Source organism: Lipophrys pholis (assembly GCF_963383615.2).
Source record: "Lipophrys pholis genome assembly, chromosome: 7".
In the NCBI taxonomy this organism is placed as follows: Eukaryota; Metazoa; Chordata; class Actinopteri; order Blenniiformes; family Blenniidae; genus Lipophrys; species Lipophrys pholis.
This window is the reverse complement of record NC_137638.1, coordinates 1469897-1488506: the sequence shown is the minus strand read 5'-3', so window position 1 is coordinate 1488506 and position 18610 is coordinate 1469897. Positions and strand designations below refer to the sequence as shown.

Here is an 18610-nt window from a genome sequence, read left to right as displayed (position 1 = left end):
GCTGTCAGCTCCTGGAGTTAAAACCGGATCAACATCGCGCTCGGACAAAAACTTTTTTATAACTGAAAAAGTTCAGAGAAATGTATTTCTGAAAGCTCTGGAGGCCAGAAATCAACTGTGCTGTTGAAAAGTTTAAACGCCGCTTCACAGACTTGTGCCTGCTGCGAGGGGGCGTGGCCTGCTGCGAGGGGGCGTGGCCTGCTGCGAGGGGGCATGGCCTGCTGCGAGGGGGCATGGCCTGCGAGTTCGGCAGCTTCTTATCGGAGTATGAACAGTCCTGCCGAAAAAGCTTTTTTTTCCTGCTGCTGGCTGACGTCACTGCTGAATTTTCTTCTTGTTCTTATGGGTTCAAAAAGGGAGCATGCAGGAGCCTTTACCAGTTGTGGTGAGAGGAGGTTCAGACTCATCGGCCAATCAGCTGGCAGCAACTCTACTGGCAGGTCGACCCGCCGACGAAGGTCAAAGTCCACATGAGGAGCAGGAAGACGGTAAGAATGGACATGGAGAAAGGAAAATTAAGAAAAAAGGGGGGAAGAGAAAAGAAAAAATAGATAAATGAAAGAGGGAATGGGAAAAAAGAAAGGCAGAAAAAAAGGAAAGAAAAAAACAAAAAGGAAGAAAAAAGAAAGGAAAAAGAAAAAAGGGGAAAATGATTGAGAAGAAAAATTTAACAAAATAAAGGAAAAGAGGGAAAAATATAGAAAAATGGAAAAAACTAAATAAAAAAAATAAGGAAAAAATAAAAAATTAACAAGGGAAAAAGAAAGGAAACAGGAAAAAGGAGGAAAGGAGATAAAACTAGAAAATATATAAGGAAAGGAACAAAGAAAACAATGGATAGTGTGACAAGGTCACGACAATAGGGCAGCAAGACACACACACACACACACACACACACACACACACACACACACACACACACACACACACACACACACACACACACACACACACACACACACACACACACACACACACACACACACACACACACACAACCATTAACTGAGTTGATTGATTTAAGCTCCGCCCCCTTGCTGTGCTCCTGCAGTGTCCAACTGAACCAATCGGAGTTCTGCTCTTTACAGCAGGTGAACTGACTTCAGGTGTGTGTGGTGGAACGTACCATGTGTTCAGTGAGCGGGGGTTTCTCCCTCACGCCTTACTTTAGAGTTTAAAGTGTTTGCTGCACATGAAGGGGAAAATGTGCCCGAATGTTTTTGATGGTTTGAAAATGATTTTTCACCCCAATGTATTTCCTTTGCATCGTGTGGGTTTGTAGGGAAACTCGGTTGGTCCAGCGGGGGGGGGGGGGGGGGGGGCTGCTCAGACAAAACAGCCTGCAGGTCTCTGGAGTCACAACCTGAAAGACTGAAACAGATTTCTGCTTTTTCATTTTTCTATTCTGGATTTCCAACTGCTTTGGTTTTTGCACAGCTTTTGTAAAAACGGTGTGAGAAGTGGGACGGCCAGTAAGTCCAGCCGGAACTGCTCCGACCAGCGGCTGGAAATAGTTCTAACTAGAGCTAAAGTGGGAAAATCCATGAAATGAGAACGTCTGCAAGAGCAAAAAATGATGGAGGACTGAATGTGTCAAAATAAAATAAAAAAAAACACCATTATATAATAAAATGCATCATTGATTGAAATTCGAATAAAATATATAAATGTCATTAATAAAAATACAAATTGATTTCATGTGAAAAAAACAACTATTTAATAATCATTTCATGGTCTAAATGTGTCAAAATTAACTAAATACACCATCAAATAATTAATTCAATGTAAATTAAAATTGGAATTAAATATATAAATGTGTCAGTAATTAAATATGAATTCATTGAATTAAAAAACATTTAATTATTTCATAGTCCGTTGATGTATAAAGGACTGAATGTGCCAAAATTAAAAATAATAAATAAATACACCATTAAATATTGAATTCAATACGTCATTCATTTATTAAAATTGGAATTAAATATCGAAATGTCATTAAATCATTAATTAATTAAATGCTATTCATTAATTTGGAATTAAATATATGCGTCATTAATAAAAGTACCAATTAATTTCATGTAAAAAAAATCACATTATTTCACTATTTAATTATTTCATGGTTTAAATGTGCCAAAATTAAATAAATACACCATTAAATAATTAATTAAACGTGTCTTTAATGAATTAAAATATGAATTCATTTTATGTAAAAAACATAGAATTTTTTCACTATTTAATTAATTAATTAATTCATGGTCCACTTCTTCATAAATTATTATATCTGTCAAACTCGCCCATCAAAGTCAGTGGGCGGGGCTAACTGGAGTTTCTATACATGATGCCGATATGACAGTTCCTGAACGCTCGGCTCGCTGGGTAAACAAGTTCCCGCACGCAAGGTGAAACCAGACAAAGTAAAGAAATCCATCTTCTTGTTTTGTGCAGAAAAATCAATGATATTTATTTGTCCTGGGCTCTGAGATACAACCACGAAGACACTGTGCAAAGAAAGCAAAGATTAAGTCACACTTAGGGAGAGTGGGCGAGCACAAATCACACAAACAGAAATGGTATATTGGCGTGTGCACGGTAATTATAATTTCATAGTTCATGCTACAAACAAAAAAACAAACAAACAAAAAAAAAGCCACTAAAATTAGGGAGTGAACGTTTTTCCACAACAAACACAAACACTGCCGTCCAAAATGGTGAAATCGTGTGAAAAAAAAAAGACATTTCAAAGTGTTAACACTGGTTTTCTGCTCGGCTTGTCGCCGTCGTGGTGATCAGACGCTACATTTACTGCGATGAGAGACTCCAGGACCAAATACTTTCTTATATCTAAAGAAAAGATTACAACGAAGCTCGGTTACACAACTTTTATGAAAGCGTTAGGGAAGTATACTGAAAGACTGCGAAAGTACAGGCATGACAGAGGATTACATATTGTGAATAATCGCAGTTTAAAACGGCACATTCAGCATCATTTGACCTTTTTTTTTTTTTTTTTTGTGTTGATATTTTCATCTGTGCTCCAACAATCGTCTCATCTTGGCCGGCTAAACCCCGAGTCTGTAACTCTTTACTCTACAAAACAAATCAGCTGCAGATTTCACATTTTAACTGTTGATTTAATCAGCAATCGTTACGAGTTTGGCAATCGTGGCTCACATGCTAACCCTGCTAGCGTGCTAACTCTGGTAGCGTGCTAACTCTGGTAGCATGCTCGCTCAGCTAGCATGCTCGCTCAACTAGCGTGCTCGCTCAGTTAGCGTGCTAACTGAGCGAGCATTAAGCCTGAAAGGGTCATATTATACAAACTCCACTTCCTACATGTTCTCCAGCAGTACTACTCGTCCCCATACCTGGACTGACGTCCCAGAAGTGAAGACAGTCTGTCCTCTCTGTCCCTGGCTTGTTTCAGGTTTTAAAAAGTGTGTTGCTCCAAGCAGCCAATCAGAAATCAAACCCTATATAGTGTCATCGGGGGTTTAGCCAATCCCAATCAAGGTAGGCCCTCCCTTTGACTCCTCCCACAATTAGGCAGCTCTGCTCTGGCACATGGCACCACGAGAGGAAGTACTTCCTCCTCTTCCCAAGATGGGCATGTGTGGGCGGAGCCAGTCCAGCTCACACAGACACAGCAGATTCTGAATGTAGCTCCTATGATCCAATATTCAACTGGAGGAAAATCAAGGAGAAGAAATAAACGTAGAATACAAGATGAAAAAACATAGGAAAATGTTGAAAAGTTGTATAATATGACCCCTTAAAGTCTCGTGTTTCCCATCAGGCGAGTATTTAAACCTGAATCTCACAAAAAATACATTTTAAATGTAGAAAATATCAGCATGTACAAGAACAGATACAAACTTTACGATGTCTTTTTAGATGAATACAGGCAGATTTATCCTTGTTCTCGGCAAATACTGCATTATTGGAATTAGTAAATGGAAGCCGAGTCTAATTTATAGTATTACGAATACTGTCATTGACTTAAATATAGCAATTACAAAAACAGTGGAGATCCTCAAAATTTATGACATTTGTTGGAAGACCAATGAGGACGACGCCTACGACCAAATAAGGCAAAAAAAGTGAGAGAGAAAAAAAAAAAAAAGGTACTTTGACATTTTAGGAATTAGTTATCGTACTAACTTGGTTTACAACCTTGTCTGAAGCAAAAGTGGAAAAAAAAAAAGCACGAAAACGTTTGGATTGTCTCACAAAAGGACCAAAGATTTTACTTTTTTAACAGAACAATGGTCACGATCTAACAATACTTGTGTATTAATACAGTAAACTACTAGCTTATCGTAACTTTAGCTTAGCGAGGGATAAGACCCACCGGCAGCGTGCTAACCAACAAAACACAGAAATATTTTCAAAATAATTTAGTTTGGGCGCCTGTTAGCAGCCGCTCCTCCAGCACACCGATATATTCACCAGCACATTGCACGCCCTTGAATAAAGTACAAAACTGGTGTTTTTAGTAACTCCGGGTCGCTACAATCACAATCGTTTTAGTTGAAAACTGAAAGATATCAATCATAAGAAACCGCATTTTCTTTGTTTTCTTCCACTTTTACTCGTTACAATTCAGTGGACAAGTTTAATTCATCTACAAAATGTGTAAGAAACTGTCTTAAGGTTTAAAGACAATGTTTAAAAACACACGGAGGAATTCAGCCGTTTAGACGACGGGACACATTTGACCGACGCTTGATTAAAAATGCTAGCTTGCGCAGCTCGCGGTAACTTCCCTAAAAAGCCAAACGGCGCCGCGGCTAGCCGACACGCAGGTACAGAAAGGACAAAGATACTTCACAGTAAAATGTATTTGTGGCTGAAATTCATACCACTCAGGTTTGTTTTCCTTTTTTTTGTCCGAGTTCCAATGCTAGTTGACGTTAGCTAGCGGTGCAGTCGTTGGCAGCACACGTACAATCATTTGAGTGGTTTGGGCTAAATATTGGTACCACAAAGTTATTTGTAGTTTCCCTCAGTAATTCATGTTCCTTCCCTCTAAAGGTGCAGTAATTGGCGATATAAGCAAAAAAACACTTGTAAACATTCGTAGCTTAAAATTCCTAATTTGAATCTTTGGCGCTAACCTCTTTAGATCTTTACGAAGGATTGAGGCCACTTTTACCCGTACCTGGGTTTTTTTTTACAAAAAATGATATTCCCCCTCTATGTTTAAAAACAATATCTTCACTGACACGGACCCGCATATCCACCTGGTTCAGAGCTACAATGGGCAGCCAAACCTGTAGGGGGCAGTGTAACGAGAAGCATGCAGCCAAGATAACCAATCAGAATCCTGGAAAAAAAAAAAACAAACACATCTGCCTCCTCTTTTTAGAAGCAAGTTTATCCAGATCTCCACTGTGGCCAGAGTTTTCAGAAATCCTCCTTTGTGGAGAGTCGAAGCTGCGTTTGTGTGTAAATGTCCAAACGCAGAGAGATATCACGTTTTGTTTGTTTTTAAATACCCGGGTACGCGGAAACGTGGCCTGAATTCGGTTGAATTGTTTCTTGTGGGAGGGGTTTAGCTCGAGTCCTCACGTTTTGGCACTCTGCACAGTGAAACCATGAATCCAAAGATCCAGAAGCAACTTGAGTTTTTCTGTCCAGGCTTGCTCAGGTGTGCATTTTTTTTTTTTATTTTTTTTTTTTTGAAAAGTGCAAGCAAGCGAGTACAAATAAAGCGAAAAAAAAAAAAAAAAAAAAAAAGCGTAAATAGAGTGACGTGCGCCTCCCCCCAAAACTGAATTTTATGTGCTCTGTCGGAGCCCACAGTTAAAAAATATACTACAAAATCCATAAAAAGAGGAATATAAGCTGATTGCTATTGCTGTTATGGTGTCGATTATTAGCGATACATTTCCAAGCTGGTGGGAGGGAGACGGCGTCGCACGGGGAGAGACGGGAACTGATTTTAAAAAACAATAGTGAACCTGAACGATGGAAGGTGGAGAGGAGTTATAACCCCGGCGTCTCCGTCCTCAGTCGTCGTCGCTCTTGCTCTTGTCCGACTGCTCCTGCAGAGAGAAAGGCAGAGGGATGAAGAGGATGAAGAGGATCTGGAGGTTCACCGACTCTGGAGGCGCCGGCGGTTCGTCACAGCGGGAACACATCAGCCTCTGGAGAGGAGGTGGAGGCTTGTGGAACTGGAGGAGGAGTGAAGGTGAAGCCGGTGGCCTTCGCCCGGATGCTACGTGCTACATGCTAAAGCGCTTCAGGCTCACACGCCAGCGATGCTACATGCTACAATGGGCTTTTCGAGACTCCTGGACTAAAGTGAGCGTAACACCGGGCGACACTGGACCGTTGCATGCAAATTGTCTGAAGTGGAATCAATGAAATCAACAGCCTTCCTGAGTAAAATAAAAAAAGGGGGATTGAGAACCATTCCATTAATGAACAGAGCTGCTGTTTTACGATATTCCTTCTGCAAAACATTCTGTTCCAACAGCGGATTATTGTCCTTCCTTTAAGATCAGCCGGTATCTCTGGCGGTGGCGTGGTTAGGGTGGTTGGTTAAAGATGCAGCATAAAGAAATTTGCATTATTCATCAGGTTTGGCTCCTTATTCACCTCCAGCCAATTAGAGTAGGTGGTCATGCATAATGCAGATTCTGCTTTAACAGCTTTTGAAGGCGGCCGGAGAACCGAGGGGCTTGAGCGATGGATGGAATTAGAACGCTCTAAACAAGTTCTGGTGGATGAAAAGTTAATTAGGTGCCGGTATTCAAAAATATTTCACGCCGAGTTGGAAAAGCTCCGATGGCACGTCGAGGTAGAAAGACAAGAGTCAACAAAAGTGAGCAGCTGGAACACTATTAAAGTTTTGCTCTTGTTTATTGTCAGAACAACTACAGCAGTGGGGAGACGGAACGACGGCAGTAATAAATATTATTACTCTCCTCCTCACACACCCGGGGTTTGTTCAGGGGGTTTTCCTAATAAGTCGTTGGGACGTTTCTCTTTAAGCCAAGTTGTTGGTTCACAGGTTGAATTTGATTCTGAAGTTTAATTAAATTCCATTCAGTCTAATTTATACTCCACATGCAAACGATACGAGAAGGCAACACGTTGCCATGAAGCACCTCCACACAACCTCTGTGTCGACGCTACATGCGCCCACACCAGCTTTACATTGTACAGTAGCATAGCGCAGTGGAGTCAAACCGCCGCTACTGTAGCCTGTAGCCTGTAGCCTGTAGCCCGAGCTGCTGGCGATGAGCGTATCAGTCACTTTAATGATGTTTAGCATGTAGCATCGCTGGTGTGAGCCTGACACTCTTTTGCATGTAGCATGTAGCATCGCTGGTGTGAGCCTGACACTCTTTAGAATATAGCATGTAGCATCGCTGGTGTGAGCCTGACACTCTTTTGCATGTAGCATGTAGCATCGCTGGTGTGAGCCTGACACTCTTTAGAATGTAGCATGTAGCATCGCTGGTGTGAGCCTGACACTCTTTAGCATATAGCATCGCAGGTGTGAGACTGACACTCTTTAGCATGTAGCATGTAGCATTGCTGGTGTGAGCCTGACACTCTTTAGAATGTAGCATGTAGCATCGCTGGTGTGAGCCTGACACTCTTTAGCATGTAGCATCGTTGGTGTGAGCCTGACACTCTTTAGAATGTAGCATGTAGCATCGCTGGTGTGAGCCTGACACTCTTTAGCATGTAGCATCGTTGGTGTGAGCCTGACACTCTTTAGCATGTAGCATCGCTGGTGTGAGCCTGACACTCTTTAGCATGTAGCATCGCTGGTGTGAGCCTGACACTCTTTAGCATGTAGCATGGCTGGTGTGAGCCTGACACTCTTTAGCATGTAGCATCGCTGGTGTGAGCCTGACACTCTTTAGCATGTAGCATGTAGCATTGCTGGTGTGAGCCTGACACTCTTTAGCATGTAGCATTGCTGGTGTGAGCCTGACACTCTTTAGAATGTAGCATGTAGCATCGCTGGTGTGAGCCTGACACTCTTTAGCATGTAGCATCGTTGGTGTGAGCCTGACACTCTTTAGCATGTAGCATGTAGCATCGTTGGTGTGAGCCTGACACTCTTTAGCATGTAGCTTGGCTGGTGTGAGCCTGACACTCTTTAGCATGTAGCATGTAGCCTCGGTGTGTGAACCTGAAACTCTTTAGCATGTAGCATGTAGCCTCGTTGGTGTGTGAGCCTGAAACTCTTTAGCATGTAGCACGGCTCAGAGTTAAGTGCTGAGCAGTTAAACTACTGAGCGACGTCGGGCTAACTCTGATGGTTCAAATGTCTCTGGTGATTTAGTTGCTGGTGATTTAGTTGCTGGTGATGGAGTTGCTGGTGATGAAGTTGCTGGTGATGGAGTTGCTGATGTTGTATGAACTAACTTTCTCCTCCTCTTGATGTTCTGTCAGAACATAATTTACAGTCTGTCTTACTTTTCTCGTTGTCATGAACATTAAAGATTCTCCAGACCACAGTCATCACTCGTGCTCTCGTCTACCTGCTGCTGATGGAAGACGTCACGTAGTACTCGGTGGGTTGTATCGGGAAGCTTTGTACGAGTACAAGTACTCTGTGCAATATCTGACATGTTTATTAGCGTCCATGACATTATGCCCATATGTCAAATGTAATAACCGAGTACTGCAGTATGATCAAGTCATTTATGTCAATGTCTTTTTTTTGCTTGAGAGTGGTTCTTCCAGGTAACAGTGCTCTTTCTCTTGGCCCAAACTGCACCACCATCATTTAGTTGTGATAATTTAAACTCCTTGTGTTTACAAGAACAAGCCGAGGTTGGCCGAGGATCTAAAGAAAGGGAAGAAAGATAAAGCGGAGAGGGAAGAGAGCTCGGACTAGGAACATCTACTGAGTACCAATTATATGGGAGTGAGAGCAGCAGTGGGGGCCGTCATGGCGTGAAGAGGAGGGGAAACACAGAGAGCGGAGAAACTCCGTCACGCCTGACAGACGGCTGCAGAGCTGGAGATTCAATGAACAACTACAAAAAGGTAAATAAATAATTCTACATTCAAAAGAGCAGAAAGATTAACGGAATGAAAATGTGCAGAACTGAGACACACACACACACACACACACACACACACACACACACACACACACACACACACACACCCACACCCACACCCACACCCACACCCACACACACACCCACACACACACCCACACCCACAGCTGAAAGCTTCAAACTGAACTGACAGAGCGCATGTGACGCCCGTCTGGGAGTAAATATAGACAGAACAATGCACGGTTCAATTAAAACCATATTTCCACCCAGCCACAATTTCTGCATATTGTTTTTCAAAAGCACGGGGTAATGCCGTGTTCTCCCACATGACAGTGGTAATCACATTTGTTATAATCAAAAAGATAAAATGCAGAAGTAGCGTCGTGTCTGAAGTGTTTTGAGACAAACACAAAACATTCAGTACCAGAGTCTGCTGGCGAGTTCGTTAATGCTGCTTTTCAATGGCAGTAATTGGCAGAATGATGACGACCTCCAGGATGCACACTGCTGACCTTCTCATTAAGGCCCTCCTAAAGACCAGAGATGTGGGTTGAAATGGAAATCGTATGTCAGAGACAAAATGATGCAGGATAATGCACCTCTCCATTTTCCTACATTTGCTCACCAACTGTGAGCAACCTTGTCAGTTAAAACGGTCAAATTAAAATCCACTTCCTAAATTTTCTCCAGCAGTACTAACCGTCCCCATACCTGGACTGACGTCCCAGAAGTGAAGACAGTCTGTCCTCTCTGTCCCTGGCTTGTTTCAGGTTTTAAAAAGTGTGTTGCTCCAACCAGCCAATCAGAAATCAAACCCTATATAGTGTCATCGGGGGTTTAGCCAATCCCAATCAAGGTAGGCCCTCCCTTTGACTCCTCCCACAATTAGGCAGCTCTGCTCTGGCACATGGCACCACGAGAGGAAGTACTTCCTCCTCTTCCCAAGATGGGCATGTGTGGGCGGAGCCAGTCCAGCTCACACAGACACAGCAGATTCTGAATGCAGCTCCTATGATCCAACATTCAAATGAGGAAAATCAAGGAGGAGCTAGAAACTTAGAATACTGAAGGTTTCTGGACCGACCAGACCAGGAGGAGGAGGAGGACAGGAGGAGGAGGAGAAGAACAGGAGGAGGAGGAGGAGGAGAACAGGAGGAGGAGGAGGTGGAGGAGGAGGTGAACTGGAGGAGGAGGAGGAGGAGAACAGGAGGAGGAGGTGAACAGGAGGAGGAGGTGAACAGGAGGAGGAGGAGGAGGAGAACAGGAGGAGGAGGAGGTGGAGGAGGAGAAGAACAGGAGGAGGAGGAGGAGGAGAACAGGAGGAGGAGGAGGTGGAGGAGGAGGTGAACAGGAGGAGGAGGTGAACAGGAGGAGGAGAACAGGAGGAGGAGGAGGAGGAGGAGGAGGAGGAGGTGAACAGGAGGAGGAGGAGGAGGTGAACAGGAGGAGGAGGAGAACAGGAGGAGGAGGTGAACAGGAGGAGGAGGAGGAGGTGAACAGGAGGAGGAGGTGAACAGGAGGAGGATTGGAGAAGTTTAATGTTGTAAGACTGACAGAAAGTGACTCTGGAAACTCTAGAAGGGATGGAGTTCCAGTCCCACTCAGGGTCGACCCCAATCCACCCCTCACTTTCTACACCTCTCACCCACAGATTACTGTCACCCCACAAGACACAGAGAAATCTGCTTCTCCTCCTCCCTTTCTCAGACATTCATCTCCCTCGGTGACCTGACTGTTCTGTGGTGTTCGATTCATGTTTTATTCTCCTTTATAAAACCTTTGGACATAAAAATAAAGTAAAAAAAAGAAAAAAGAAAAAGGGAGGCGACTCCGGGTTGTGCCGTCGCCTCTGAGCAAGAAGTTTGAGAACTTGCTTGTGTGTGTGTGTGTGTGTGTGTGTGTGTGTGTGTGTGTGTGTGTGTGTGTGAGACTGATGGGAGGAATGGATGGAGCACAGGTAATTTTGAATGAAGCACCAACAAACAAATTGGTGACCAAATGGACAGAAAGCCAGAAGGATGGAGGGATCGAACGAACGCTAAATTGATGGATAAATAAACAGATAGATGGATAGATTAGTTGGTAAACTGAAGGGTAGACAAACCAAGAGTCAGAAACACTGTCAGGCGTTCCCACATGGAGGTGGGATTACCAGAGACGAGAACAAACACCTACGTTGTCGTCCTGATCCTCGTCGCTGTCGTCGTCGCTCACCACCGGCTTGGCTTTGCCCCGGCTCTGCCTCTTCTTGCCCTTGTCGTGTCCACGGCCGTCCCTGCTCAGCTTGATCTTCACTCGCACCGACTTGGCTGGAGGAGACACGAGAGGCCGACGGCATCGTTCAGGCAATAAAGCAACAATCCCCGTTTGCTCGGTCGGAAGACGTAAATGACAGCGATCCTGGGAAAGGTCGCTCACTTCACGGTTTCTCTCTCAATCTCACACACTAAACCTTCCGGCTGAGCAGAAACTTCTCCGCTGATTAGTCGAGAGAAAATTAACACTTTGACCCTCGTTGAGAAGATTTATTTCTTTTTTTCTGTGTGTTGCTGTGGTTTCATACCAAAAACTGAGACTACAGGTTTGTGGACACTTGGTGGAAAGTTGTTTTGTTATACAAAAATAATCAAATTCTCTCAAACCCATGAGGATAATTGTTTTGAAAAAAACAAGACAAACTTTGGTTAAAATATAGTAAAATGCATTAAAGGTGACTCATCAGTGTTTCTACAGCCACGAGGAGCAGGAGGTACCCTTACCCTCGGCCTCGGACTCGTCATCGTCGTCTTCATCCTCCTCGCTGTCGTCGTCGCTGTCGTCGTCCTTGGCGATCTTCTGTCGGGCACTCTTGAAGACAGACTGAAGTACAATCGAGTCTTCATATATCTGTGAGGTAAAAATAACAGAAGGTTCCCGTTGCCTCTTCAGATATTTATATATATTGAATATTTACACCAATCAGACATAATGAAACAACCAGAGGAAGGAAAGAAACAGTTGAGCACGGTGGGGGAACCATCATGCTGTGTGGCTGCTCCATCTGGTACTGGAGGACTTGACCGTCTCACAGGAATCATGAAATCAAAGACTTATCAAGAGACTTTAGAGCGAAACGTGTGACGGAGAAAAGAAGAGCGAGAAGCTTCTGGATGCAACAAGAAGCATTAGGCTGTCGTGTGAGACACTAACTGTGGTGTTTTTCTTCCAGTTTCTCCTTTGTTGAATTACTTTGAACTTCCAACTAAAAGATCACGATTATATAAACGTATTATTTTTCCTATAAACGTGGTACATTTCCATTTATTTATGAGGATACTGTGCAGGTTAGGCAAAAACTGAACGGGTGTCAATCATGATGAGCCGCATTGCAGAACAGACCTTTGATTCCACTGATACAGGGAAACGTTGCCATCACCATGGAAACCAGCACCTTACATGTGAGAAAAAAAGGCAGCGAGGCTCGAAGCCCAACATGCTTGGCAAACCAAACAACATAGACTTGTGTCATGTGCCCAAAACTGATTTTCCCACGATAGAACCCCGGTTAAGAACCAGTAAAACACCATGAAATGTCACCAGAGTGACGAAACACACTGAAAAAACTGGAAGGACGGCACGTCAGACCACTGGATGAAAAATACACTTATCAAGCGATACAGGAGTGCTCTGTCTGGAGAAGTGTGTGCCTTGCTCTGGATGGGAGTAACACCCCCACCCCCCCACACAGGAAAACAATAGCCAACCGAGCACAAACAGCATCGTTTGTTCAACCCCAACAGGCACAAACTGGAGGACAAACGTTTGTCAGAAGGATGAAGTGAGAGTGTTTGATCCAGACGGTTCATTAGATCACAGTAAGAGCTCACAGTAAGTGAGAAAATGAAGAGCATCGGTCATCAATGGAAAGGAGATTTGTGACTCTGGAGTTTCAGAGCAGCGGTATGCTGAGGCCTCGTTTCCACGGCAACGACTTGAAGGGAAAACGCAAAACTACTGTTGCATTTTGGACGTCTGTTTAGACGACAACAGCACCCGGAGCCACTGAAAACATTATCTTCTGAAACTGGCGGGAGCGCTGGTACCGCTACCGCGACAATAACAAACATGGTGGCCTCCAGATCATATTCTGGTTCCACAGTTCATATGGGTAGTTTTACCGTCGAGAGTCACCCATAATAACGTCCACTAAAATGCCCGTGTTTCTTTGTTAATGTTTACAGCGTATTGTTCTCTGCTGCATGCGAGTGTGTTTTCACTACTAAGACAAACAACAGCGCCAACTGGTGGCCTGGCATGCCGACTACGCCGTTTTCTGGGTTTCTGAAAAGGCCGAAGCTAAAAACTTTTTCTCTTCAGGCGTTGCGTAAACTGCTTCTTTTAGATGCTGGAACTTGTCAGTTCTATTTCCTCTTCCTGATTAACCGATATCCTCTTGTGTTCCTGAAGATGATTCATTATAAAGTCACAGTGACACGAGTGCTCGGCAGTGATTATGTCTTCTCCTTCACTCGCGGCCCACACGCCGACTCATCACGCAAAAAATAACCGCTTCACCTCAGCAAGGCCATCAAGAGAAATCTCCTTCAGGATACTCGAGAATCCAAGGTTATTCCAACAATGCGGCTCAAAATGTGTTGCTTTGGGGCTTTGACAGAGGATATGCAGCCGACAGGTGTTCTAGGTTGTTTTCTTGATGCTGGACCACGAGGCTCCTGAAAGTTACTTATCACAAGTTGTACTTATTAAGAAAAACAACTTTGATTGATTTATTTATTTTTTTTTTTTGGGGGGGGGTTCTTGAGAAACGATTATGGCGTCTTTTGTCTGTGATTATATCGTTGAAATATTTCCATTTCTGACAATAAACTTCTTTCGTATGTGGCAAAGTGCAGATTGAACCTCGGCTCCATTCGTCTCACTTCTCCACCAAGTTAAACTTTCCTTTCTGTCTTTATCAAGTCAAATCATTAGTTTATCCGAAGAAGAACCGTGAGCAGACCCGGTGTTCAGGATTGAGAGGAAAACGAAGCGTTTTACAAGTTTCCATTTCAGGAAGATTCACGCTCTTGCTGTTCTTTTGAAAACAATCCAAGAAGAGAAGAAAGAAAACTTTGTCGTTTCTAAGTCAGGTTGGTGTCACACCGAGTGTTTTCTGTAAAACAACCACTCCGTGTGACGTGAACATTCAACATCAAAGCTCTGGTAAAGCGTCTTTCTTCATGGTGCAGGTCCATGGCGTAGTAAATGTTAGGAAAGGTTCCCTTCATAGGAGACGAGCTGGAACACGACCTAATCCTCCATTTTCACCGTCCATCTACTCTCACGCCAGGAAAACTACCGAATGTTCACGTTCTCAAAAAACCATTGCCAATATCTGACCAGGAGCCCTGACATTGGGGACATCGAGCGGTTTGTAAAGCAGAAGGTGTAAAAGACCCTTTTGGTTGATCAGGCCGAGGTACGCCTGGGCAATATGTCCATTTCTTTTAGATTGCGGACAATTTAAAAAATAAGAAATTTGAGTTTTTTCTTCTTTTGCTCCGGCGCATTTTTTGCTTTCAAAGCTCTGTAGCTCCCCGAGCTTCTCACAGAAATGCACACACAGCAACAAGGTGGCTGCCGCGAACGAGGAGAAAAAAGGGAATATTATGTTCAGTTGTCTGGATTTGGTTTGAGTTTGTGGCGACAGACGTGCAACGAGTGAGTCGCGCGCTGCGAAGTTTGTCTGAAGCTCGTTGCTCCAAAAGGCACAACCAACTTATTCCAACATCTACAAGAGAGGAATCCAGTCTGAAAACGTCTTCAGGTTAAGACGTATTGAGACAATTCCTTGTTAATGTTTTTGAAACTGGTGCAGCTATTAATGTGAATGTTAATTCAGTCTCCTTTCAATCTGCAGAATTAATCTTTTATTGTTTTGGAGAGTTGGGCCGGGCCCCTTGGTTCCAGTTAAAGGAACCTTATTTCAGGCTGCCACCTTGGTGGGGACGATTTGGAATGTGGTCCCTTCCTGTTCCAACTGGATGATCCAGTTTGACGGTCCTGCACAAAGTCTGGTCGTCAGGCCCACAGATGAATTAGAGCTGGAACTGTGAGCCAGACCCTCACAAACGCTCAGATCCTTTTGACGGCATCACACCCCTGGCGGCTATATTCTCCAAATCTTTTAGGTTTTCAGAAAGTTGCACGGAGCAGCAGATGTTACCTGGGATCCCTCCAAGTTGAAGGTCTGTGCGTTCTGACACAGCAGCATCACGTCTTTCTCCAGGTCCCCCACACTCCGGTACTTGTGGCTTCTGACTCGTTCCTGTGGACGGACAAACAGCCACGACTTCAATGCTTCGGAAAATCAGCCCAGGCTTTCAAATGCCAACACAGAGGAGCCAAGGCGAACAAGAGTCATCGATTTCTCTGCTGCTCATGGGTCAGCGCCTTGAACCCCTGAGCAAATCCCTTAAAACCCAAACTGGTTCTGGTGGAAAACCAAACCCGTAGAGTTATCAGTCGGTCCACTAGACACCCGAAGCTAAAGTCAGAGAAGTTTCAATTTTGAACCGCATTTTTAAGTGTAAGGAAAATATTGTGTAATACACTCCTCGCCATCCAAAAAAATGAAGGAACGCTCAAGGCCTGAGGCAGGAGGGATTTTCGCCGAGTCATCGTGGCTAACTCACCTTGATCTTCTTGAAGTCCACGGGTTTCCGGATCAGCTCGTAGTATTCTGGCAGTTCCTTCCTGGATGGGAGCTGGACAAACACTTCGCTCAGTTGTCTTCCCGACCTAAAGACACAGCAGAATCACATTCATGCTCGGCTTTTGACTGATCTGTACTCGTAAGCACAAATCAGAAGATTGTGATGGAATGGAGTCCATTCAGAGCGAAGTCTCCTTCATGTGGAGGGAGACGGTTTATACGAGTCCCTGACCACACTTGTTCCGATGATGATTGCCTGGCTGTGGTGAGGTTACGTAACACACAAGCACAGTGAGAACAACACCAGCCTGGTTTCAGGAAAATTTCAGATTTGTAAAGATTTATTCACTGTCACTGCTTTCATTAATGCTGATTGTGCCTTCGGTAAACTGAAATAAATGATTAAACAACACAAATTTAATGGCTAAAGTGGATAAAACAGCACAAAGTGGCAAAAGCTTCAAGGAGCTTCAGCTTTACACAGCGTTCCTCGAGTCAGAAGAAACAAGGCGAAGCAGCTTTTAGTTCCTACCTCCTCACCTGTGGAACAAAGTTCCTGAACACCTGAAGACTGCTGACACACTCACTTCTTTTAAATCAGGACTTAAAACATTCCTAAATGCACAGGCTTTAGAATAAACAACAGACTCTACCGACTTAGTAAACTAATCTTAATAAGTCTCTTATCTTATTTATTGTACTTTTCTTCATTATTTGTTTTAATGTATTTCTTTCATTTCTTCTAAAGCTTTAATGTATTTATTTATTCTGTATTTCTTTAATTTCTTTGTAAAGCTCTGTGAATTGCCTTGTGTTTGAACGGTGCTCTATAAATAAAAAAAATCTAACAAAACCATCAAAAAAGCTAAACTAGTTATTAGTGGAAAAATCAAAGCAAGTCAAATAGTAAATAATAAAATGTTTTAAACAACAAAAAAGAAACAAAAAGACTAAAAGCTTAAATGGTGAAAACAGCAGAAAAACAACAAAAACCCGCTGGAGGAGTTAATGTATTTACTAATATCGATGCACGCAGAGCCTTATGTGCTGTACGTACTCTGTGTTCATCGAATCAGATTCGGGCTAATGTAGCAGTACCAGTGGTCGCCATAGGGGGCCAGTATAGTTTAAAAAATGAATAACAAATGCTAGAAGAGTCTGAGGAGCGACCTCGAAGTCTTGAACATCTTCACAACTTTAGTCCAATCTATTGTGACCTTCCGCTTCGTCTCTCCCAAAAACGACTGCACTCTTCTCGGTGTGTTGGCCGATATAGAGCAGCGCCCCCCGGTGGATTAAGCTCAGAATGCGATTTTAGGAAGTGTATGTAGTTGGTGCATTCTGCAGGGAAAGCTCTAGAAATGCAGGGATTTACAGTCCTGGAGTGGAAACACGAAAGTCCGTCCAGAGCGCGAGATGCTCGGGGAATCAGCTCACAGAGGAAAGAATGTGACTTTGGAAAGGCAGGTGGCGTTTTCCTGGAAGAGCCGCGGCGGCTGCATGTAACAGGGAGACGCATTCTTCTGCTTTTACACATTGGAGAGGAGAGGAGCTAGACAAAACTGAGAAGACCTTAAAGTTTGGTCCAAAGACATGACTTCATGTCTGTTGGAGGAAACGGTACTTTCCAGTGGATGCCCGAGGACATTGGCGATAGTGAAGAGCAGCTAAATTCACTACAAGGACTACCGATTAAAAACTTAGTATAACGTAGGTAAATCTGCTAAAAGGACTAAATTAGCTCAAATAACTAAATCAGCTGGTTTCAAGTAGAACCCTCGTAGCAATAACAATCCTAAAAACAAGACAAACAGCTCAGGTTTCGCTTCACAACGACAGAAGACGTGTGTTTTCTGTCTCATTCGAGCCTCGGTACACCGAATGAAAGCGGATAGAGACTCTTGGTAGTTTTCGTTTGACGCCCAACAGTATCGAGTATTTAAACTTCCTGGTAATTATACATTGACGAGACCGAGCAGGTTACTATTGAATCTGAATGTCAGCTGTAAAGGAGCAGCTCCACTCACCCGTCTCGGTAGTTGATCACCGTGTCGATGATGGTGTTCATCTGCTTGGTGAACTTGGGCGGGTTCGGCGAGAGTTTCTCTGCCGGCGGACGCCCACGTCTCTTCTTGCTCTTGGCGCTGGCGTCCTCTCTGCTGGAGGAGTCTTTGTCCTGCCGTCTTTTGCGCTTGCGCTTCTTCAGCCGGATCTCCTCCTCCATCTCCTCCAGGTTTCCGTCCTCGATGGCCTGATGGCGACAACGAGAAGAGAAGAGGCCGCTACATTACAGTCACTAGCTACCATTCAAAGGTGGATTTACTGAAAAAGCAAGATTTTTCTTGGTAAGGTATCTTATTTGTAGGAACCTCATCTAGGAAGTGCTGCTCTATGGGTCTAAAGATGGGTCAGAAGTCAGGAAAACATTGTAGAATCAGGGCGCGTTCACATTCCCGTTTGGTCCGGACTGCAGTTCTCTTCAGGGAAAAACGGTTTTGTTTGGACGACGTGAACAATCCCACCAACCCTGAACTGCAGCAAACAAGATCTCTGGTCCCCGATAAAACCCTCGGTTCCTTTACAAACGATCCTTCTCGCGAGCGGGGTGAGAGGACGTGACGTAGAGCGCAATAGATTCTGGGTAGTAAACAAACAAAGCTGACCGAGCGAATCAGAGGAATTAGATTTAAATAGAAAATGTTGGAAAATATCTCACGGCCAGACGTGGAGTAATGAGGAAGAAGTAGTGAGGAAGACTCATTGATATCTGGTGTGAAGACTAGATATCGTGGTTGTTTGAGGCTACCCATTAGCCACGAGCTAACTAGCCTAGCCACCACGGGCTAAAGCAGTGGGACTTCCTCTTTCATTCTGGACCAATCAATGA

General features: G+C 43.8%; 1 protein-coding gene across 3 annotated transcripts in view; it reads right to left on the bottom strand.

The window, feature by feature from the left end:
• Window positions 1-3008: 3008 nt before the first annotated feature.
• The window catches only part of smarca2 (SWI/SNF related BAF chromatin remodeling complex subunit ATPase 2), a 50506-nt gene continuing 34904 nt past the window's right edge, over window positions 3009-18610 (bottom strand). For all 3 annotated transcript variants that reach the window (XM_080468378.1, XM_080468379.1, XM_080468380.1), the window contains 6 exons: window positions 17751-17974; window positions 15704-15809; window positions 15235-15336; window positions 11789-11915; window positions 11205-11338; window positions 3009-6041 (listed from right to left, as the gene is read on the bottom strand). In XM_080468378.1, the coding sequence (XP_080324504.1) occupies window positions 6006-6041; window positions 11205-11338; window positions 11789-11915; window positions 15235-15336; window positions 15704-15809; window positions 17751-17974 (729 nt within the window). In that variant the 3' untranslated portion in view covers window positions 3009-6005. The remainder of the gene's footprint in view (window positions 6042-11204; window positions 11339-11788; window positions 11916-15234; window positions 15337-15703; window positions 15810-17750; window positions 17975-18610) is intronic.